The 23,816-nt window shown below is 46.7% G+C and overlaps 1 protein-coding gene across 5 annotated transcripts in view; it reads right to left on the reverse strand.

Annotated features, from left to right (window-relative positions):
* Window positions 1-23,816, reverse strand: part of KANSL1 (KAT8 regulatory NSL complex subunit 1) — an 817,615-nt gene that overhangs the window by 113,822 nt on the left and 679,977 nt on the right. For 4 of the 5 annotated variants that reach the window (XM_069238046.1, XM_069238047.1, XM_069238048.1 and 1 more), the window contains one exon: window positions 4,201-4,313. In XM_069238046.1, the coding sequence (XP_069094147.1) occupies window positions 4,201-4,313 (113 nt within the window). The remainder of the gene's footprint in view (window positions 1-4,200; window positions 4,314-23,816) is intronic. The other variant, XM_069238049.1, reaches the window with a different exon arrangement.

The raw sequence follows: 23,816 nt of genomic DNA on the forward strand, positions 1-23,816 counted from the left end.
GGATCTGGTGGGGCATAAGTTGTCCATGTTCTGAATTTTATGGACCATCTAGCTTCAGACGGTCTCGCCTATAGATCAATTAACACCTTTTGGTCTGCGATTTTGATAGCCCATACGCCAGTGGGTGATCATCCAGTGGGAGAACATCCTCCTGTGAGGAAACTTGAGAGGTATCTGCTTATCCCTGCCTCCGGGACCCAGATACTCGGAATTGTGGGATGTCAACCAGGTACTTAATCTATCGGTGTCATAGCCAGCCAACAACTATCTTTTCAGGAAGGAACTTTCAGCCAGTGAGGCCACTCTGCTGTGCCTCATCTCTTGCAGAAGAGTATCGGATGTTCTGGCCCTAGACATTACTGGTAGAGTATTCACCACAGACATGGGTTACGTTCCACATTCTGAGACAGACAAAATTCACAGGTGGCATCTTATTCTTCTTTTCCAGGTTCTCCGAAATGGTTTGTGATGTATTAAATGTTATAAAGCTATAACAGTCGATATCCGCCCCCATGGGGAGAGACACTTGTTGACCACTCAAGAAACCCTTTGGGCAGTCTCCGCACCAAAGATTGCTAGATAGGTATGATGGGTGATGCAAGAAGCAGGCATTGAAACAAAACTTTTGAGGCCCATTTGGCCAGGGGGGCATGGCCTCAAAGGTGTTCTCTAGGGGCTCGCCTGGAGAATCTATTCAATGGGACGGACTCATCTTTGGACTTTTCCCCTCAAAAGGTTTTACTTTAAACCAGTTCTTAATATGGCATGGCTAATGGTGGGGAAGTTTTAAACTTGCATAATCCTCGCCTCCGGTCCTGACATGGAATGAAAAATTACCTAGCTATTGTAACAGAAAGTTTCAATTCTATTTAAGGACATGGAGGCAAAGGTTAACTCACCCATTCTGGAATGCCTAGACCTGTACTGAGGGACGTTCTTAGCAACAGTGAGGATAAATTGCATGGTAGTTTTTCATAATAAGTGCCTTTATTCGACTACTGTTTCTTTGCTTGATGATGGTTGGCTGTATTTCTCATATCCTTGTATGTTGTTGAGAGTATGTAAAGTCAATAGAGAAAGTTTTTTTTTCTTCCTTTCACTCAGGATCTGATGGGTCCAAGAAAGAATGAAGACGTGGTTGGTCGATTTCGGTCAAAGGAAGAAAAGGGAGGTGGAAACAGTGACGAAAGACTATCTGAGGGCCATGTAATATTGATTGCCTGTTTTACTGTTGACTGTTTGCTTACCCTATTGGTTATGGGAAATGTTGCTGTTACTGTAATAAAGTGGTGAAGAACAGATAAGCATAATCCTTGCCTGCAGGAAGTTGGCTCTGTATATACTATCTCAAAGTGAGAGATAGTGTGCACAGAGTCCAAGGGTTCCCCTTACAGGTTGATAGTGGCAAAAATTAGATAATTCTTATACTCTATTTTGTGGTAGTGTGGTCGAGCAGTAGGCTTATTAGAGGGTAGTGTTAAGCATTTGTTGTACGCAAACAGGCAATAAATGAGGAACACACACTTAGACTTAACTCCAGGCCAATAGGTTTTATATGGAAAAATATATTTTCTTAATTTATTTTAGAACCACAAGATTCGAGGTAAGTATATAAAATGCAAGGTACTTCACACCGGTAAGTATGGGACTTTGAATTAAAACAGTAGTACACACAAAAAAGGTTAAATGGCAATAAGCTATTTCAAAAGTGGACAGTGCAAAAATCAACAGTTCCTGGGGGAGGTAAGTTTTGTTAAGTTTCTCAGGTAAGTAAAGCATTTACACAGTCAGTCTCCTGGGCATAGGAAGCCCATCATTGGGGGTTCAAGGCAACCCCAAAGCCACCGCACCAGCAACACAGGGCCGGTCAGGTGCAGAGGTCAAAGGAGGGCCCAAAACACATAGGCGCCTATGGAGAACAGGGGGTGCTCAGGTTCCAGTCTGCTGGCAGATAAGTACCTGCGTCCTCGGGGAGCAGAACAGGGGCTGTTTGTAGAGCGCTGGAGGTGGGGGTTGGGCACAAATAGGCACACAAAACACACCCTCAGTGGCACAGGGGAGGCTGGGTGCAGTGTGCTAAGTAGGCGTTGGGTTTGCTATCGGAAGCAATGGAGGGACTCGGGGTCACTTAGGCAATGCAGGCAGGGCACAGGGGAGCTTCTCGGGCCAGCCACCGACTGGGCTAGGAAGAGGTTACTCACGCCGTCGCAGTCGTCTGGGAGTCCTCTCTGCGGTGTTTGTTCTCTGGAGTTCGAGCCGGGGGCGTCGGGTGCAGATGTGTGAAGTCTCACGCTTCCGGTGGGAAGAGAAAGTTCTTTGAAAGTAGCAAAGTTGTTCCTGTTTTTGAACAGTGCTGCTGTTCTCTGGAGTTTCTTGGTCCTTCGGGTTCAGGGAAGTCCTCTGAATTCTCAGAGGTCGCTGGTCCCTGTCGGATGCGTCGCTGTGCAGGTTCTTTGAGTCTGGAGACAGGCTGGAGCCAAGTCAGTTGGTGTCTCAGTCGTCCCTGCGGGGCTTTCAGGTCAGCAATCCTTTCTCCAGGTTGCAGGAATTTGATTTCCTGGGCCCAAGGTTCCTCCTGGGGGAGGGGGGAGGGGGGGAGGGGGAGGGGTTCATCCGTATTCCAATTGGGGAAATCCTCCAATTTCAAGATGGAGGATTTCTAAAGGCAGGCGTCACCTAAGCTCAGGGTATCTTAGCTGCTGTCCTGACTGGTGGGTGGCTCCTCCTGGTTTCCCACATTATCTCCTCGAGCCTTGCCGCCAAAAGTGGGGGTAGTGGCCGGAGGGGCGGGCATCTCCACTAGCTGGGATGCCTTGGGGTGCTGTAACCAAAGTCATGAGCCCTTGAGGCTCACTGCCAGGTGTTACAGTTCCTGCAGGGGGAGGTGAGAAGCACCTCCACCCAGTACAGGCTTTGTTCCTGGCCACAGAGTGACAAAGACACTCTCCCCATGTGGCCAAAAACTCGCCTGGTTGTGGCAGGCTGCCAGAAACTGGTCAGCTTAGCACTAGGAGTCAGACTGGATTTCAGGGGGCATCTCTAAGATGCACTCTGGGTGTATTTTGCAATAAATCCCACACTGGCATCAGTGTGCATTTATTGTGCTGAGAAGTTTGATACCAAACTTTCCAGATTTCAGTGTAGCCATTATGGAACTGTGGAGTTCTTATTTCACAAAGTCCCAGACCATATACTCATTATGGCTACCCTGCACTTACAATGTCTAGGGTTTTGCTTAGACACTGTAGGGGCATAGTGCTCATGCACATATGCCCTCACCTGTGGTATAGTGCACCCTGCCTTAGGGCTGTAAGGATTGCTAGAGGGGTGACTTACCTATGCCACAGGCAGTGAGAGGTGGGCATGGCACTCTGAGGGGAGCGCCATGTCGACTTAGTCATTTTCTCCCCACCAGCACACACAAGCTGAGAGGCAGTGTGCATGTGCTGATTGAGGGTCCCCAGGGTAGCATAAGACATGCTGCAGCCCTTAGAGACCTTCCCTGGCATCAAGGCCCTTGGTTCCAGGGGTACCATTTACAAGGGACTTATCCGTGTGCCAGGGCTGTGCCAATTGTGGGAACAAAGGTACAGTTTAGGGAAAGAACACTGGTGCTGGGGCCTGGTTAGCAGGTCCCAGCACACTTTCAATCATAACTGGCATCAACAAAAGGCAAAAAGTCAGGGGGTAACCATGCCAAGGAAGGCATTTCCTTACATTGTCTTTGTGCCTTTAATAACTGAAACTTTCGGTTACGATAGCTAGGAAATATTTAATTCCCGTTCTCTATTACCACCTAGTGCAAGCTTAAACTACACTATGTATTCTGTGTGGCAACACCCCAAACAAAATAACTTGCTTACAAAATATTGTTTCCTGGAAAGACGTGATACAAGACAGCACCAGCTGCAAATGTTTACCAGTAAATACTTACCACTGCAGGCCCCAAGAAAAGTATCACAAATTCAGTTCTATTACAAATGAACTGTTACCTTTTAGAGAGACACTTTTTTTTTTAATTGCAAATGCACTTACTTTGGTATATTGTGACAGTATCCAGAAGAGATACTGAGTGTTAACGAATAATAAGGAACATCCCATGATTGCAATACAACTTTTTCTCGGGTTCATCAGTGAATGGATCGGATTTTGTGAATGAAAAAAGGTTTGCGGCATACAATACAAGGTCTAGGACCTTACCTGCTCCCTCGTCTCTGAGGGGGCATGCTGGATGTGGACACCCACCTCGCCCGTTCTATTTCTTCACACTTCGCATGGAGGGCAGTAAATGCAGCATCCGACAGATCTTCAATCTGAAAGAAAATAGAATGTACTCCTCAATTCAAGCTCAATATACAATACTGTCAAAAGTAAAGGTGTTTCTCATTCCTAATCCATGCCAAACTGACTGAAGATTCCAGGAGATCTTCTAAAAGCATTCTGCCTTAATGACAATTTTACTGACACATCTGCAGTAAGTAATAGTTACTTTCCTCTAATCGTAGATCTCTTTCAGGGGACCTTCCATTGAAATCAAACACTGAACCACCCCACCAATATGCAGAATCCTGGAATACTTTTTCTAAGACAAAATAATTTGCTTTCACTTTCTTAAAAATGCCACATCTTCTCATTAAAAGTAAAATAATTTAGCAGACTATAAAAAGACTAAACTGGTCAAACCCATTTATTTTTTATTTTTAATTCAATACATAGGCACAAAGGGAACCAGGTGACAAAGAAAAAACATAACAACCAAACAATGTTAAAAGAAACACAGAAATAATTGATAGGGCAATGTGGCCATATAGGCGAAAGACTCAATCCCCAAGCATCCCATCATGCTGCTTCAGTGGCAGGTGTTTGTGTTTTTTTTCTTCTTTTTTTAATGGAGATAGTAGATACTGAAGCTTGCAGCTTCCTTTATTCCTTCCACTGGGAAGGAGCGTGGGTTGTTTACCATTTCAATGAATTACCCTGAAGAATAATCAGCATTACTGATGAGTGACTATTCTTTCTCCCTCAGGGTATTTCCAGTAGTAATCCTAAGCACTGAATATAGTAACAAGCCGATCCCTACTAAATGCTGTGGAATGGAAAAAAGGAAAATAATTCATTGTGCAAAGGTTCAATGGGGCTAGCCCTATTTGGCATCTGCTCTACATTCAAATATCCCCATATCTCTTCCACATAGGCTGCGCTCACCTCCAACAGTACAGAGTTGGGTTTCCACCAGAGACCAGAATCCTCTGATCTCCACCTCTCCTGATGGTCTTCCAAACCCAGCAGTGATTCATCACCGCTACTGTAGGAAAGTAGCATCTTTGACAGTTACCCTCACTTTTTGCCTGGTGTCAGTGTGCTTTGACTGTGGTGCACTAGGATCCTAACCAGGACCCCAGTGTCGGTGCTTTCACCTCTAAAATTTGTTGCTGGTACACGTTTACACCCCACAATTGGCATACTGGTGCACACTAAGTCATCGGTACATGTTACTTAGGTACCCAGGGCATTAGCACACCAGGGGTCTCCCATAGGCTACACCATGTATTAGCCACCCATGGAAGCCCATGCAAGCTGTGTCTGCAGGCCTGCCATTGAATCCTGCGTGAAATGGTGCATGCATCTTTTACTTCAGACATAATACTTGCCTTATATCAGTCACTGCACCTGGACACTAAGTCACCCCTCTGGTAGACCCTTCAGCGGAAGGACAGGGTGCATGTCCCTAAGTGTGAGGGTACTCCTGCATGGGCAGGGTACCCCTACAAACCTAAGACTCCTTTCCCTGGGCTTTGTAAGTGCGGGGAATCCATCTTAAGGTATGTAGTGGATACTGTTGAACAAAAGGGGTCCAACTATATAATGGCTTCTCTGACCGTGGGCATGTTTGGTATCAAACATGTTGGAATCATGCAACTACACTGATTCCAGTGCTAGTGTCATGATCCTGTGCACTCTGGGGGTGACTTAGATGATTCTTCCCCCCCACCACCCACCAGCTCTGTCTGTGCAACCATACATGGTCTGGCTGCCAGCTGACGCTGCTGCTGACCGCAGACACTGTTCTGTCCTCCTGTTGATGATCCTAACTGAAGCAGGAGAAGGCAGAACAAAGTATTTCCTGCAAATAGATGTCTCTGGACTGGGGTGGGTTGGCCTCTGAGCGTCACCAGACTTCTTTGAAGGGCACATGTGGTACCCTCCTTGCATAAACTGGTTTGCACCAGGTTACCGCTCTGGCTGAAAATACACACAAAGGATGTGGAAGTGACCACCCCCCTGTCCAGCTCCTCACCTAGGGAGATGCAGAGCTCTGCCAGGCGGCCAGATGATTCTGCCATCTTGGAAACAAGGTGGCCAGCGGACCTTGGGAGCATCTGAATGGTCAGGCCAGGTAGATGACATCCTTGAGCCCCACTACAGAGAGTGACCAACACCCTTTTAGGGTTACTTAAGGGTTCCCCTGAGGGTGGGTCCTGAGATTCATCACACAAGACTCTACAAGGAACTCCATGCAAGACATCTGCTCCTGGCCTCTCAAACTGCTGCTGGTCTGCTTCTGGAACTGAAACAAGACTGTATCCAGTTGGAAAGGCTTCCACTGCAACATTATTTTTCCAGCTCCTGCAAGATTTCTACAACATCCAAGGCTGTGCATCCTCCAGGGTCACCAGGACTCTGTATACATCCAAGAAGCAAGAAGGAATCTTCCTTGGAGTGAAGGAGTCACTCCCCTGCATCCCCAGGCACCTCAAGACGACAACAACCAGCTGGTGGATCCTTCTGTCCTACGGACCACAAACAGGCTCTGTTCACAGTTGGCAGTTCTGTGGTCCTCTCTGGTTTCAACTTGTCCTCTCACCAACTTGGGAGTCTGTGGACCCCTGCTGCAGCCACTGGAACGTAACCCCTATGCACTGCAACTGCTGCCAAGGGTTGTTGGCTCTTCCTCCAAGAGATCTTCGAGCTCCAAAGAGTCCCAGCCTCCTCCTGCTTTGTTATGCTGCTTAAGCCTCCCTGTGACTCCCTGCTGCCACTGGATAACTCGTGGGGGCTCCTCCGGCTCAGTCTGGCTTTCCTCGCTGCTGAAGGCCTGCCCTGACTCCCTTCCAAGTGGCTAGTACCTTGTGGATCCTCAAAAACTTAAAATCTTCATTGCATCAGCTACTTGAATTTGCCAAGGCTTGTTGGTGGTCCTGCTGGCCACTGACCCTCCCTGCAATCCGTCGACCGAAGTAGGACAGCTTGTGGGTGACTCAAAGATCTTCTGCTTCCCCTGGACTCCGCAGTTGGACTTCTTTCACCATTCTGCAGGAACTTCACCTCCAAGAGGGGTGGGGCTTTGCCTACCTGCACCACCTGGACATCGTGAAGTGGTCTCGACACTGTCCCCTTCTTTTTCAGGTTCTTCACATCCAGAATCCACTTTTGGGTTCCACTGGCCTGGTCCACAGATCACGACAGCAGCAGGACAACCTAGGCTTCCACTGACTCCAACAAGGGTTTCCGATGCCAATTCACCCCTATGCACCTGGGCTCCCTGGTGTAGGTACTGTAGTCTTCTGGGTATCAACGGGTGGAGCACTCTCCAACCTTCTCTGTGCTAACTGGTTTCCACGGGGTCCACTGGGAAGGGTCATGAATCCATAAGAATCCAACCATGACGGTCCTATGTTAGCCTATGGGACACCTGCCTTGAGAACATCTCTGCACCCAGGCGTCTGTGGGATTTCTGGTACTTACCTTAGGTAGTTTTTTTCATCTCCCCAGTCCCTGGGATTCTAACACTTCCCTTGGTTAGGAACCTTCATTCTTATACCACTTCCTTAGTATATGATTCTCTCCCCCCCCCCCCCCCCCCAAATAAGGACCCATGTATTTCTATGCTTTTCCTGCTTCTTGCTAAGCATATATTTTGTGTACAGATATATCTAAGGAGAGATATACCAATGTTAGTTTAGTCTTAGTTTTCCAATAAAGGTTACTTTATTTTTGCAACACCCACACACGCAAACACACACGTAGAAGATGTAGAAGGTGCTCTGGTATCCCAAAGCATAGGCTGGGCTTTAAAGCGCTAATGATTACTGATGATTATACTATGGAAAAGAGCCCCAAATGCAGAAGATGTGCAGAATGCTGCTGTTTAGGATACACTCTGTTTTCTTCTAAGATCCCGCTTTCCTGTTTAACTTAATCATTTTGAATGTCCGATAGGTCAACTGCAGAGACCAAAAGGTTACTGGTTATGATCCACTTCTAGAGCAACTGCGCTTCCCGTGACAGTATTCTGGACTGTGCTTGTTCAAACAGTGCATAGTCGTAATGCCGGTTTCAAAAACAACGGACATGGTAAAAAAATACATGGCAAAAGTGCTTCTTCTTGACAGGCAGCAGGAATTAACTTTTTCTGAATACACCATATGCAAAATCTTTTTTTCATCTGAATAAACATTATGTTCTACAGGATGGAAGTTTAGCTTCTTCTAGTGGGTCCATAAGCTCTCCTTAGGGAGGTGCAAGAGCCCCTAGGATACAGAGTTAGCTTTGAAGGCAGGATGAAATACCTTTAGATCTTTAACGTGATAGGAAATTTCCTGGTAGGACCAAGTCCCTTGAATCTGCAGAAGGCCCATATGAGTAATCCAATCTGTCTCAAGAGCAGCACCACCAATGTAGAGAGTGGGCTGTGAGAAGAGACGGGGCAAGTCTCCCCTCACATATGTCTCAGTACTGGCACAATTTACCCCTTCGTCCAGTGGTTCTTAACCTGTGGTCCAAGGAACCCTGGGTATCCGTGAGGCCTACTCAGTGGGGTCTTTGGCAGTTTTACAAAATTACATAATTACAATGAATACATTAAACTTAATAAAGTACGCACAAATAAAGAAAAACATTTTCTATATTTGACAATTAAACAAAATATTTCACTACTTGAGAATTTGTGTGGTGTATACTTGTTTCTATATTTTTGTATAAACCGGAGATGGTTTTCAATGACGACTCAGTGGGGAGTCTCAAAAGTCAAAAAAGGTAAGAACTGCTGCTTTAAGCACCACTACTATGGTCTCATATAAAGACGGGCATATGGAATCCAGAGTATGCAGTATGCCAGGGAACCCAGAATTCTGCCTCCCCATCAGGTAGACTGTTTTCAGAAGATTGCAACATTTATTAAGTATAGAAAGCAGACTCTCCACTTAAGGATACACGTATGCATTTAGGTTAGAGCATGGACTACACTGTGATTAATGCTGACTTTTTGTGACTGACATATAGCCCATCAACAGGAATGCTAAAGAGCTTCTTCTGGAGCTGGGTCTTTGATCAACCCGCATTTTGATATGGCTATATGAAGAGTTTCTATATCCAGAGATGTGGTACTGTCAAGCATAAAAGCTCCTTGTGCTGACTAGACTGAGTGGATGGATTGATCTTGGTCTGGGAATGTTTGTTTCCTCCAATGAACCTCCCGGGACCTCCAATGTTTCTTTGGAATAGGAGTGTGAAATAAGCAGTCTAATGATTAATGGCACATAGCCACCCTTGCCATCAGAACTGCGAGTAGAGCTGATTGAGTGTTTGCATCCTGAACTTGTCTCCTTTTACATTTATTTCCAGTTTTGGGATCTAGAATGGGTCTGAATTTGTGTTGAGGTTCTTTTTTTTTCTTCACAGAAAGCAGCATGAATAGATTCCCAATACTGTCTGTGGAAACTGAACCAAGAATGCTGGCCTCCTACTGAAAATTGTTCAGAAGGTATTGCTGTGACTTTTGCAAGCACTACCAACAGCGGGGTTGGGATCCTAAGAGCAGTTATTTGGCACAAAATTAAGTAGCCATCAGTCTTTTGAAATTCCCTTCCACTTTTCCAGGTAGTTTGAAACGTTAACTCCCCCCCCCCGCACTGATGACCATGTTGCTGCCATGCCACATTTCTGGCAATGTTGTATTTGCCAGGAAGGCAATCGTTGCTCCTTTTGTGTTGAATGTTCCTTTGGTGCCCCAGTTAAAGGTTCTCCTGCGCAAGATTGGCATAATTAAATTTTTTGGGCAATTCATTTGCAATTGTGTTTTAAGCAACTGGTCTTCCTAAGAAACTATCTGCCAATGATACAAATAGTTATTGAGTTCGTCGTCTTGCCTTTGTCCTTTTTCTGACATACATTCTTGCGCCTAATGTATGCAGAGCTCTTTCAATGTAAGTCTTTGGGTCTTGGGAAAAAACTTTGGATTCGTATACTTTGAATTATGTGAAATGGCAAAATGATCTTTGGTAAGAACTGTGGGTCTGTTCTTCAGACAATTCTGTCTTTGTGAATTTAAAAATAGGGTTCTTGTATTTTAAGTGCCTGCAACTCACTCTACGAAGTGACTAGGAAGGCGGTCTTAAAGGTTAGCATTTGTAAATTAGCTGTGTGCAAAGGTTCGAAAGGATTTTTATTAGTTGAGTACCATATTTAGATTCCATGTGAGGAGCTGGCACCTTTCCTGGTGGTGCTATTCTCTTTGCTCCTTCCAAGAGTTGTTTTATTACCAGCAATGTGTAAAACGTCATCTGAAATGTTCTCTTATATACACCACTAGAGTTGCTGGATGAATCTTTAAGGATGCACAAGTCCCTCTTCTAGAAGGTAAGTTAAATATTTCACTACAGGTTTGTCCTTTGTATTTTTTCTCCATATTCGCTCTTCTAGTTGGGGTATGCTTTCCCTTGAATGAAGTTGATTCTTGGCTTTCCCTTGAATGAAGTTGATTCTTGCTCCCAAGAAAACCTTCTCTTGCTCGGGTTCTGGAGAGGACTTTTCTAGATTCAAAAAGAAACCTAGCATGTAAAGGATCCCTAGTACTTCCTGAATGTCCTGTTTGGACTTGAGGTTGGAGTTTGTTCTTACTAACCAATTGTCGAGGTACGTGTATAAATGTATTCCTTTCCTTTTTACGTTTGCCGCCAGACACTTTGAGAGCACTCTTGGTACAACTTAGATATTTCTTGTGCCTTGCATTCATTGGAAAGGGCAAGTAGGCATCTTTTAAGTCAATTGTTGCCATGTAATCTCCTTGCTGAACCTGCGGTATGACCGCTTGTAAGGCTGTCATCTTGAATCACTGAGTTTTTATATTTATATTAGATCTAGGATCGAAAGCCGTGAATTCTCCACCTTTGAGATCAAGAAATATGTTGAGTAATTTCCCTTGTTGATTTCTTGTTTGGGTCTGTTTGATCAGTAAATCTTTTACCTCTATTAGGAGTCGAGCTGTTTCTTTTTTTGGATAGACCTTTGTCCTTGGTTCTCTCGCTGAAGGAAACTGGTTACTTCTATGCAATATCAGAATTGAATTGTGTTTAGTATCCATTAGTCTTAAGTTATCTTTCCCCACTTCTGGAGAAAGTTTTTTTTATCCTTCCACCTCCAGGTGTTTTGTGTAGGAATGTCGATTGTTCGTCTCTGACTCCTAATGATGAAATCTGTGAGGGTAACATTGTTATTGAAGAGTCGCTTGTCTGTGGGAGCTCAGCCTTCTCTGTGTTTAAGCCCTCTTCCCTTGACTCTACCTCAAAAGGGCTGGCGTCCCTGTTGATGCTGCCAGCTTTGTTTTTTTTGTGATGTTGCAGACTGATTGGTGTCTTGGAATGCTTGATGTGGCTTCCAGCCTGGGAACTTCATCTGATTGCAGGCTTTCTTGATGCAAAGGTGCCCCTTCGCATGGCACACTGAAATTGCAGTGCGCCCACAGACTTTGCTGTTTTGTTGTCTTTCTTCCAGTGATTGAGGCTTTCATCTATGGCGCTCCCAAACAACTGTTCGGCATTGCAGGGACCGTTTAAGATGTTTGCTTGGACTTCCTGCTTAAAGAATGAAGTTCTCAACCATGAATGGTGCCTCAGTGTGAAGCCCATCACCATCTGGTGGCTTGGTGTGTCTGCCGTGTCCAAAGCCGATTTTAAACAAGTATTTGCAATGTTTTTGCCACTGTCAACTAGATGTGCTCTTTCTGTACTGCTCAGGGAGATGCTTCATTAGTTCTCATCTCCTCTCAGTGCTGGTGCGCCCGTCTGCTCAATAACGCAATTGAATTTGCAATTCTCCACTAGTTGGCAGCACCATGTTTAACTCTGTGACCCATTGGGTCCATCCTCTTGCTTCCTTTCCCGGCGGTGGGCCGGAGGTTGAGGGAATGTTGGCCCTTTTCTTGGCTGCAGATTTAATTATTGAATCTGCAGGGACAGTACCATTTATGAAGGTCAGACCCTTTAAGTACTTGTATTTGTTTTTCAGGCCGTGGAGTAACAGCTCTGCAAGTGGCTGGCTCTTTGAATGCCTCCTTACCTTGGTCGAGGACACAAGAAAGCATAGGTAAAAAATGACTCCTTGCCTGGCTGGCCAGCAAAGTCTCCAACAGGATACAAGATTTTGGCTTGTCCTCTTCTAGCTTTCTCAATTTGTCAGCTGCATGCCTGATGACCCAATTATACATTGCAATGCCATCCGGACACGAAGGCCTTGACAGGCGACTCTCGACCCCCTCCTCAGGTGAATCTGTCTTGATGTCTTGACCACTGTGCCTCGATGTCTCCACGCTTGAAACATCCATTCTTGTTATTCCTCTTCTGGAGGAGTGAGCAGGGTTGGCATTCTTTGTCCTCTTCGTCAGTAGCCTCCTTTGTCGAAGTCTTTATCAGGATCCTGAATAACCTCAGACTTTCATCAAACTACTCCTTTTGTAGAAGGTCAGACATTTCGGCCTCCAGTTGCGTCACTTCTTTGCATTTTCTCGAGTCGCTTCTTCTCAATTTCGGTGAGCCGTTCTTCAGGAGAGAGGCTCAGGGCCTTCCTTTTATATGCTGGAAGATTCTTTTGACGACAAATCGGTTGTCAAGCTTCGGTGTTCAGCTCTTGACCTGTCCTTTTTCGACATTCAAGCATCTTTCCCCTTACACCCTTCCATGCCCTGGGTTTTTCTGAAGCTTTCACTCCGCTGGAGTCCCCCTCGAGGGAACCGTGGGGCACCTTTTCTGAGAGCATACCTACAGTCTGCAATTGTTTCGATGCTGAGACCCCCTTCGACGTCCTTGAGTCAGGTCTTTCCGACTTGGATGATTTTTACCTGGTCTCTTTTTTGTCACCTCTTCCTCGACGTTGGTGATTTTGACCTCTTCAGCCAAAGTCTTTCCCCCTACTTCTTCGCCAACATTATCTTTGCTCCTCACTTGAGAGGCCTAGATCCCTCAAGGATGGTGGTGTTTACTGGCTATTCACGCTGTAGTGTGCCCGTCTGTCCCTCCCTTACGCTCAGCGTCTTCGGCCTGGAGGTCAAACAGGCGTTTCAGTCCTCCCTCGGATGTTCGGGAGAAAGAGGTTGCAGACTGCGTGTTTGTCCTTCAGAAAGAACTAACAGTGGCAGTTCTAGCAAAACTAGAAAGGTGTCTTCTCCATCTAGGCCCTTCCGGGAGCCCTGTGAACGGGCATTCTTGAAATGTCCTCCTTTCTTTTCCCAATATTCCTCCGGATGTTCTCTGACAGTGATGTTAACAATGATGATGAACTTTTCGGCGATATCTTGGAACAAAGTTTCTTACCTGTAGGTTTGCAGCTTTAAGATTTTCTGGTTTCATTTACTGTGCATTATTCTGCCATCTCGTGGTTGGGTCTTATTCACACACTAAAGTGTCAATCTTTACCATTTTGCCACATAACATATCCTTGAAACAGGTTTTCTGGCTTCTCTTAGAACAGCCATTGTGTTTTCTGGCAATTTCAAGTGTCCCAATTTTAAGTCGTCAGGAGCCATGCCGTTAATTTGAAATATTCTGGGTGCAGTACTTTTCCATAGACAGCAAATCTTGTCTTCTCGGCAGACACTGGAAATTTCCGTGGGCTAATTCTGTCAGTTATGAGTAACATGTTTGTCTCGCCCATTGTGGCGCTGTTAATATTAGTGTAATCTGGTTTCTCTAGCATTTGTTGATTACTTTGTGTAATAAGGGTACCAGTGGAAAAGTGCATGTAAATGTCCCTGACCAGTCTATCGAAAGGGCATTCCATTCCCCTGAGACTGAAGGTGTGGTTGTCTGGAGGCAAGGTTTTGGCATTTTGTGTTCCAAGGTGCTGCAAAAAATAATTTCTTGAAAATCTTTTGCACTACCTTTTGTTTAAGCTTCCATTCATGTGAGCATGAGGCATGTCAGCCTTGCAATTCTCCTTCCTCTGTAGATAAATTGCTTGACTATATATGCCTCTCTGAACCGCCCATCTCCAAAGTTATTGGGCCAACTTTGAAAGGGGTGGCGATGGAGCCCCTCCCTGTTAACTGATGGAGAACATTGTTCTATTTTCTGAATTAATAATGTATTTCCATGAATGTTCTTTTGTGGCAAGCCAAACCATCTTTAATTCCAGCCAATTGATGTGTTGGACTGCAGCCTGCTTGGTTCATATCCCTCTTACTTATAGTGAGCCCATCTGAGCTCTCCAACTCATATGTGAGGCATCTGTGGTTATGGTTACTGTTGGAGTAGGTTGCAGAAACGTCTTCCCCGAGTAATTGTCTTCCTGTTCAACCATGCCATTTCTTCTTAAACCCTCTGCGTGACAACCACCAGATCTTCCTAACTTCCCGACGCTTAAGACCATGGATTCAGAAGCCATTTCTGGATTGGTCTCATGGGTAGTCTCACATATGGAATGCATGATATCTTACCCAACAATTTAACCAGCGTCCTCACGGTCAGAGCTTGCCAATTCTTTTACAGGAGCATCTCCTTTAACAGGGACCATGTTATTTTCTTGCTGGGAAAGGCTTTTAATTGAATTGAGTTAACTTTTGCTCCCAAGAACACTTTCTCCTGTTCTGGTGAGGACTTCTCTATGTTTAAGGAGAAACCTAAAGTGTGAGTTTCCATCACATCTGAAATATCCTGTCTGCATTTTTTGTAAGTGTAAGAAAATGCCTCCCTTGGCGTGGTTAGCCCCTAACCTTTTGCCTTTTGTTGATGCTAGTTATGACTGAAAGTGTACTGGGGCCCTGCTAACCTGGCCCCAGCACCAGTGTTCTTTCCCTAAACTGTACCTTTGTTCCCACAAATGGCACAGCCCTGGCACACAGATAAGTCCCTTGTAAATGGTACCCCTGGTACCAAGGGCCCTGTGGCCAGGGAAGGTCTGCAGCATGTACTATGCCACCCTGGTGGCCCCTCACTCAGCACATGCACACTGCCTCACAGCTTGTGTGTGCGCTGGTGGGGAGAAAATGACTAAGTCAACATGGCACTCCCCTGTTGGCCCATAGCTGCGATTTTTTTGCATTTCCAAAATTGCGATTTCTGAACCAGAAATCGCAATTTTGGAAATGCAAAAGGCCAGGGTGCTGGGGGCGTAAGGCCCCCTCTCCTGCACCCCAAAAACTTTTTTTTCCAACATGTAAGGTACACACATGCCAAAAGGGCATGTATGCTTTACATGTTAAATTAAAAAATGCAGTTTAACTGCATTTTTTAATTTTGCACCAGGTTACCACCTGGTTGCAAATCACGGTATTTTGCAAGTGCAAAATGCCATTTTTGGAAAAATCGCAATTTGCGATTTTTTCCAGCATAGCCTTGCGACCTGGAATTTGCAAATCGCAAATTGCGACTCGCAATTTCCAGGTCGCAACGCAAAAAATCGAAATTTTAGCGATTTCTTATTTGTGGTCTGCGAATGAATTTCAGTCATCGCAGACCACTGTTTTGCACTCGCAAACGGCCGAATTTACCGATTCGCACCGTTTGCGAGTGCAAAACTTTTTCGTACATCTGGCCCAAAGTCTCTTTCAAGCACAAAGTACCTGGTTCGTGTGAAAAAAAATCTCCACAAAGGGCCGCAGAGGAGGAGAAGCGTGGAAACAAAGGGGAGGGCGTTGATTTCTCGGTCCGCACACAGCCGATGCTTCGTTTAGTTTCCACGCAGGGACAGCTGTGCGTCGATTTCGGGCGCTCGGACGTGGATCCTCTTCGGGTTGCGGGGTTTTCAGACGCCCCGAGGTCTGTGCGTGGAATCCTGGGCTTGTGACAAGCTCTGCGTCGTTCCGGTGGGCCGCGCGGGGAAATTTGTCCCGCATGGCAGGCGCTGCGCTGGTTTCTCTTCTGGAGATCGGGCTGCGTCGTCCCAGGTTGGCTGTGCGTCGATCTGGTGGGCCGTGCATCAAAGTTCTGGGCGCGCCGCAGGCGCCGCGTCGTTCCGGTTCAGTGTGCAGTGAATTTTTCACTGCGGGACAGGCTGTGCGGCTTTTTTAGCAAGCTGTGCGTCAAATTTTCGCTGCACAAGGAGTCCAGATGCAGAAGAGAAGTCTTTTTGGTCCTGAGACTTCAGGGAACAGGACGCAAGCTCTAGCCAAGCCCTTGGAGAGCACTTCTTCACCACAGCCAGGGAGCAGCAAGGCGGCAGGGCAACAGCAAGGCAGCAGTCCTTCACAGAAAGCAGTCAGGTTAGTCCTTTGGGCAGCCAGGCAGTTGTTCTTGGCAGGATGCAGGTTCTGGTTACAGTTTCTTCTCCAGGAAGTGTCTGAGGTGGTAGGGCAGAGGCATTTCTAAAATAGTAATTTAAAAATCCAACTTCACCAGTCAGCAGGATTTTGTATTACCATTCTGGCCATACTAAATAGGACCTTCCTACTCCTTTCAGATCAGCAGCTACCACTCCAACAACGTATGAGGGCAGCCCCAATGTTAGCCTATGAAGGGAGCAGGCCTCACAGTAGTGTAAAAACGAATTTAGGAGTTTTACACTACCAGGACATGTAACTACACAGGTACTTGTCCTGCCTTTTACCCACACAGCACCCTGCCCTAGGGGTTACCTAGGTTTTTTTTGGTATCAAAAGTCTCAGCACAATAAATCCACACTGATGCCATTGTGGGATTTATTGAAAAATGCACACAGAGGGCATCTTTGAGATGCCCCCTGAATACCAGTCCAAACACCAGTGTTAGGCTGACCAGTTCCTGCCACAACCAGATGGGTTTCTGGTCACATGGGGTGAGTGCCTTTGTCACTCGGTGGCCAGGAACAATGCCTGCACTGGGTGGAGGTGCTTCTCATCTCCCCCTGCAGGAACTGTAACACCTGGAGGTGAGCCTCAAAGGCTCATGCCTATTACAGCGCCCCACGGCATCCCAGCTAGTGGAGATGGCCACCCCTCTGGACACAGCCTTCACTTTTGGCGGGAAGTCCAGAGGAGATAATTAGAAAAGCAATGGCGAGTCACCCATCAGTCAGGACAGCCCCTAAGGTGTCCTGAGCGGAGGTGACCCTGCCTTAAGATATCCTCCATCTTGCTTTTGGAGGATTCCCCCCAATAGGAATAGGGCTGTGGCCCCCTGTAAGGAAATGCCTCCTTGGCATGGTTACCCCCTGACTTTTTGCCTTTGCTGATGCTAAGTTATGATTTGAAAGTGTGCTGAGGACTGCTAACCAGGCCCCAGCACCAGTGTTCTTTCCCTAACCTGTACCTTTGACTCCACAATTGGCACACCCTGGCATCCAGGTAAGTCCCTTGTAACTGGTACCCCTGGTACCAAGGGCCCTGATGCCAGGGAAGGTCTCTAAGGGCTGCAGCATGTCTTATGCCACCCTGGGGACCCCTCACTCAGCACAGACACACTGCTTGCCAGCTTGTGTGTGTTGGTGGGGAGAAAATGACTAAGTCGACATGGCACTCTCCTCAGAGTGCCATGCCAAACTCACACTGCCTATGGCATAGGTAAGTCACCCATCTATCAGGCCTTACAGCCCTAAGGCAGGGTGCACTACACCACAGGTGAGGGCATAGGTGCATGAGCACTATGCCCTTACAGGGTCTAAGCAAAACCTTAGACATTGTAAGTGCAGGGTAGCCATAAGAGTATATGGTCTGGGAGTCTGTCATACATGAACTCCACAGCACCATAATGGCTACACTGAAAACTGGGAAGTTTGGTATCAAACTTCTCAGCACAATAAATGCACACTGATGCCAGTGTACATTTTATTGTGAAATACACCCAGAGGGCATCTTAGAGATGCCCCCTGAAAACATACCCGACTTCCAGTGTGGGCTGACTAGTTTTTGCCAGCCTGCCACACACCAGACATGTTGCTGGCCACATGGGGAGAGTGCCTTTGTCACTCTGTTGCCAGTAACAAAGCCTGTACTGGGTGGAGGTGCTTCTCACCTCCCCCTGCAGGAACTGTAACACCTGGCGGTGAGCCTCAAAGGGTCACCCCTTTTGTTACAGCACCATAGGGCATCCCAGCTAGTGGAGATGCCTGCCCCTCTGGCCACAGCCCCCACTTTTGGCGGCAAGGCCGGAGGAGATAATGAGAAAAACAAGGAGGAGTCACTGGCCAGTCAGGACAACCCCAAAGGTGTCCTGAGCTGAGGTGACTGACTTTTAGAAATTCTCCATCTTGCAGATGGAGGATTCCCCCAATAGGATTAGGGATGTGCCCCCCTCCCCACCGGGAGGAGGCACAAAGAGGGTGTAGCCACCCTCCGGGCTTGTAGCCATTGGCTAATAACCTCCCAGACCTAAACACACCCCTAAACTGAGTATTTAGGGGCCCCCAGAACCAAGTAAGATAGATTCCTGCAACCTGAAGACAAAGAAGGACTGCTGACCTGAAGCCCTGCAGAGAAGACGGAGACACCAACTGCTTTGGCCCCAGCCCTACCGGCCTGTCTCCCCACTTCAAGAAAAACTGCAACAGCGACATCCTCCAGGGTCCAGCGACCTCTGAAGCCTCAGAGGACTACCCTGCATCTAAAAGGACCAAGAACTCCCGTGGACAGCGGCCCTGTTCCAAAGAAACTGCAAGTTCGCAACAAAGAAGCAACTTTTAAAGACAACATGTTTCCCGCCGGAAGCTTGAGACTTTCCACTCTGCCCCCGACCCCCCCCGCCTCGACCTGCAGAAAACCAACACTACATTGAGGACTCCTCAGCGACTGCAAGCCCGTGAGTAGCCAGAGTTGACCCCCCTGAGCCCCACAGCGACACCTGCAGAGGGAATCTAGAGGCTCCCCCTGACCGCGACTGCCTGCTTCAAAGAACTCGACGAATGGGAAACACTGCACCAGCAGCCCCCAGGACCTAAAGGATCCGACCTCCAGTGCAGGAGTGACCTCCAGGTGGCCCTCTCCCTTGCCCAGGTGGTGGCTACCCCAAGGAGCCCCCCACCCTGCCTGCATCGCTGAAGAGACCCCTGGGTCTCCTACTGAAACCTATTGCGAACCCGACGCCTGTTTGCACTCTGCACCCGGCTGCCCCCGTGCCGCTGAGGGTGTACATTTTGTGCTGACTTGTGTCCCCCCCCCCCAGTGCCCTACAAAACCCCTCTGGTCTGCCCTCCAAATTCGCGGGTACCTACCTGCTGGCAGACTAGAACCGGGGCACCCCTATCTCCATTGAAGCCTATGCGTTTTGGGCACCACTTTGACCTCTGCACCTGACTGTGTCTGAGCTGCTGGTGTGGTAACCTTGGGGTGGCCCTGAACCCCCAACAGTGGGCTACCTTGGACCCAACTTTGAAACCTGTAAGTGCTTTATTTACCTGAAAAACTAACAAATTCTTACCTCCCCCAGGAACTGTTGATTTTTGCACTGTGTCCAATTTTAAAATAGCTTATTGCCATTTTTGCTAAAACTGTACATGCTATTGTGTTGATTCAAAATTCCTAAGATACCTGAGTGAAATACCTTTCATTTTAAGTATTGTTTGTAAATCTTGAACCTGTGGTTCTTAAAATAAAATAAGAAAATATATGTTTCTATATAAAAACCTATTGGCCTGGAATTGTCTTTTGAGTGTGTGTTCCTCATTTATTGCCTGTGTGTGTACAACAAATGCTTAACACTACCCTCTGATAAGCCTGCTGCTCGACCACACTACCAAAAAATAGAGCATTAGAATTATCTCTTTTTGCCACTATCTTACCTCTAAGGGAAACCCTTGGACACTGTGCATGCTATTTCTTACTTTGAAATAGTACATACAGAGGCAACTTCCTACATCTCCTCCCCTTAGGGAGGAGGCACAAAGAGGGTGTAGCCACCCTCCAGGACAGTATCCATTGGCTACTGCCCCCCCAGACCTAGACACACCCCTAAACTGAGTATCTAGGGGCGACCCTGAACCCAGGAAATCATATTCCTGCAACCTAAAGAAAGAAGGACTGCAGACATGAAAGCCCCTCAGAGAAGACTGAGACAACAGATTTGGCCCAGCTCTACCAGTCTGTCTCCAGACTCAAAGAACCTGCACAGCAACGCATCCAGCGGGACCAGTGACCTGAGGACTGACCTGCACCTAAAGGCCTAAGAACCTCCAATGGACAGTGGCTCTGTCCAGAAACAACAACAAAGAAAATAACTTTAAAGAGAATCTAACTTCCCGCCAGAAATGTGAGTCTTCACACACTGCACCTGTTGAGAAGTGTGGCACAATGGTTAGAGCGGCAGACCCTGATGCAGAGATTTGGCCCGGGACAAGGGTTCAATTCCCGCCTCGGTGGGTTTTGGGCTCAATTCCCTTGGACCAGATAATTCTCGCTTCAGTGCCTAATCTAATTAATGGGTCCCACTTTGTAACTCTGGGCAATAGCTTGCTTAATCTCCACAAAGTCCCTGACAGCGCTTGGGTGCCTGGCTTCACCCTGGGGGTTGTCCAGGAGTGGGTGCCTCACAGGGAAAAGCCAGGAGGGGTTCCACAGAGGTATGCGTACAGCGCCTTGAGACCCTAACGGGTGAGTAGAGCGCTATACAAGTGCAAAATTTACATTTTTCACCCGACGCCCCCGGCTCGAGTTCAGGACAACCAACACTGCAGAGAGGACTCTCAGGCGACTCAGACGTGGACACCCTGAGTTAGCCTCCCTGCACCCCGCCACAGCAATGCCTGCAGAGAGGATCCAGAGGCTCCCCTGACCGCAACTGCCTGGTAACAAAGGGCCAAGCACTGCACCCGCAGCCACCAGGACCAAAAGGAACCACCTACCAGTGCAGGAGTGACCATCAAGCGGCCTTGATCCTAGCCCAGTCGGTGGCTGGCCTGAAAAGCACCCCTGTTGTCCTGCTTGCATTGCCAGAGTGACACCCAGGTCCCTCCATTGTTTTCAACAACAAACCAGACACCTACTTTGCACAATGCACCCAGCCACCTGTGCAGCTGAGGGTGTGTTATGTGTGCCTGCCCCCCCCAAGCCATTAAGTGCTCTAGAAAACCCCCCTGGACTGCTCCCAGATGACACAGGTACTTACCTGCTAGCAGACTGGAACCAGAGCACCTGTTCTCCATAGGCACCTATGTGTTTTGGGCCCTCCTTTGACCTCTGCACCTGACTGGCCCTGTGTTGCTGGTGCGGTGGCTTTGGGGTTGCCTTGAACCCCCAACGGTGGGCTGCCCATGACCAGGAGAATGAACTTGTAAGTGCTTTTCTTACCAGAGAAACTAACCAATACTTAACTCCCCCAGGAACTGTTGATTTTGGCACTGTGTCCACTTTTAAAATAGCTATTTGCCATTTTTATCAACTGTGCATAATACTGTTTTAAATCAAAGTTCTATACTTACCTGTGTGAAGTACCTTACAAATTATGTATTGTGGTTCTAAAATTAAGAAAATAATATTTTTCTATATAAAAAAACTACTGACCTGGAGTTAAGTCAGTTAAGTTAATTAAGTTAAGAGTGTGTGTTCTCATTTATTGTCTGTGTGTGTAGAACAAATGCTTAACACTACCCTCTGATAAGCCTACTGCTCTACCACAAAATAGAGCATTCGTATTCTCATTTTGCCACTATCAATCTCTAAGGGGAACCCTTGGACTCTGTGCACGCACACACTTTGAGATAGTATATTCAGAGCCAACTTCCTACAGTAAGTGTGTGCTCTCACTAGCGATTCGTCCAGGTACTGATACACATATATCCCTTTACTTTTGAGGTGTGCTGCAACCACTGCTAAATCCTCTGTGAACACTCTTTGTGCTGATTTTATTCCAAAAGCCAAAACTCTGAACTGGTAATGCTTTTTGTCAACCGCAAACCTTAGATATTTCTTGTGCTTTGCATTCATCGGGCTGTGCAAGTAACCATCAGTTAAGTCCATAGTTGCCATGTAATCCCCTTTTTGAAGTTGAGATATCACTTCCTGTAAAGTTGTCATTTTGAGTCTTTATGAATTTGATGATGTACCTGAGGTCTAAAATTGGTCGAAGAGACCCGTCCACCTTTGGTATTAGAAAATATGTTGAGTAATTTCCTTATTCCCTTTGTTGATATGTTCCCATGGTACTCTTTCTATAGCTTGTTTGTCTAGCAACCCTAAGACCTCTTTTATAAGGCAATTTGTTTCTTTTCTTTGCCCTCCTTGCAGGTGGAAATTCAATTAATTCTATACAATATTCATGGTTTTATATGTTTAGTACGCATTTGTTTGAAGTTATTCTCCTCCACTCCTGGAGAAATGTTTTTATTCTTCCACCTACTGGTGAGTTGTGATGGAAGTTTCTTGTCTTGTGCTGCACTGCAGTCACTGCTGCATTGAACTTCCTCTTGAAGTTTGACCTCTGCCTCTTGCTCTACATTGAAAGGTATTCCTTCCTTGCTGGTTGTACTGCCAGTTTTGCTGTGAAGCTGCTGGTTGCTTGCTAGCCTGGAACCCCTGGTGTTTACTCCCTGAGTGAAAGGAAACTCTGGAGGGTGGTCTGTTGATGGTAAGGTTCCTCTTCGAAATCTCCCTCGAAACTGAAATGCTCCCATTGAGTTTTGTTGTCTTTCTTCAATTGGTTCATCCACTTGGTTCCCAAGTAATTGCTGCGCACTGAAAGGGGGGTTTACTGTGTTTGTCTGAACCTCTGGTTTGAACCCAGAGATTCTTAACTAAGAGTGCAGCCTTAATGTGACCCCCATCATTACTGGACGTCTGCTGCATCTAAGGCTGATGTTAGGCAATGTTTTTACCACTGTCCACTAAATATGCAGCTCTAATGCGCCATTGGTTTGCTGCACTGCACTCAAAACTTCTGCTCCGTTTTCTTGCTCTCCCTGTCCAGGGGTGGTCCCGATGTTGAAAGGAACACTTGCTCTCTTCCTAGCTTGCCGTTAAAATAGAGTCTGCTGGGTCTGTTCCCTTTATAAACAGAGGACCTTCTGAGAAGAACTTGCATTTCTTCTCTGCTCTGGGAGCTGTTGCCCTACAGGCTGTCAGCTCTTTAAATGCCTCCCTGCCCCGGTCCAGAACACTTGGAAGCATGGGAAAATATGGAATCTTTGCTTGAGTTGGCAGTAGTGTCTCTAAGAGGAAACATGACTGTGGTTTGTCCTCTTCTAACTGCACACTGAAAAGACCGGCTGCATTCTTTTTGATCAGATTGTACATTCCTACGTCATCCAGGGAAGATGGTTTAGAAAGATAATACTCAATATGCTCCACAGAAGAGTCCGCTTCCAGATCTTCCCAATGAGTGCCTGTGCTCTCCTTCCTCTGAAGGTTGAAAATAACTTTGCCCTTCCTCCTCGTCATAATACATATCTTCATCTTCTTGAGGCTCCGGGTGTCAAATTTCTTCTTCCTCTGGCTTGTGGATATCTTTCGACGTCAAGGATTTTTGAGGCATCCTGAATGCTCTCCGACTTTTGTCGAACTCTCTTCTCTTTTGGATTAATGCGGACATCTTGGCTTCGAGCCTTTCCTCTCCATTTTGACCGCCCTGGTCTTCGGGGCTCGTAATAGGTTTCCTTGTCAATCAAGTCAAAGCCTAGTTTGCTGTGCCTTAGAGCTTCTTGGCTTG

This window comes from Pleurodeles waltl, chromosome 6 (assembly GCF_031143425.1).
Source record: "Pleurodeles waltl isolate 20211129_DDA chromosome 6, aPleWal1.hap1.20221129, whole genome shotgun sequence".
NCBI classification, from domain to species: Eukaryota; Metazoa; Chordata; class Amphibia; order Caudata; family Salamandridae; genus Pleurodeles; species Pleurodeles waltl.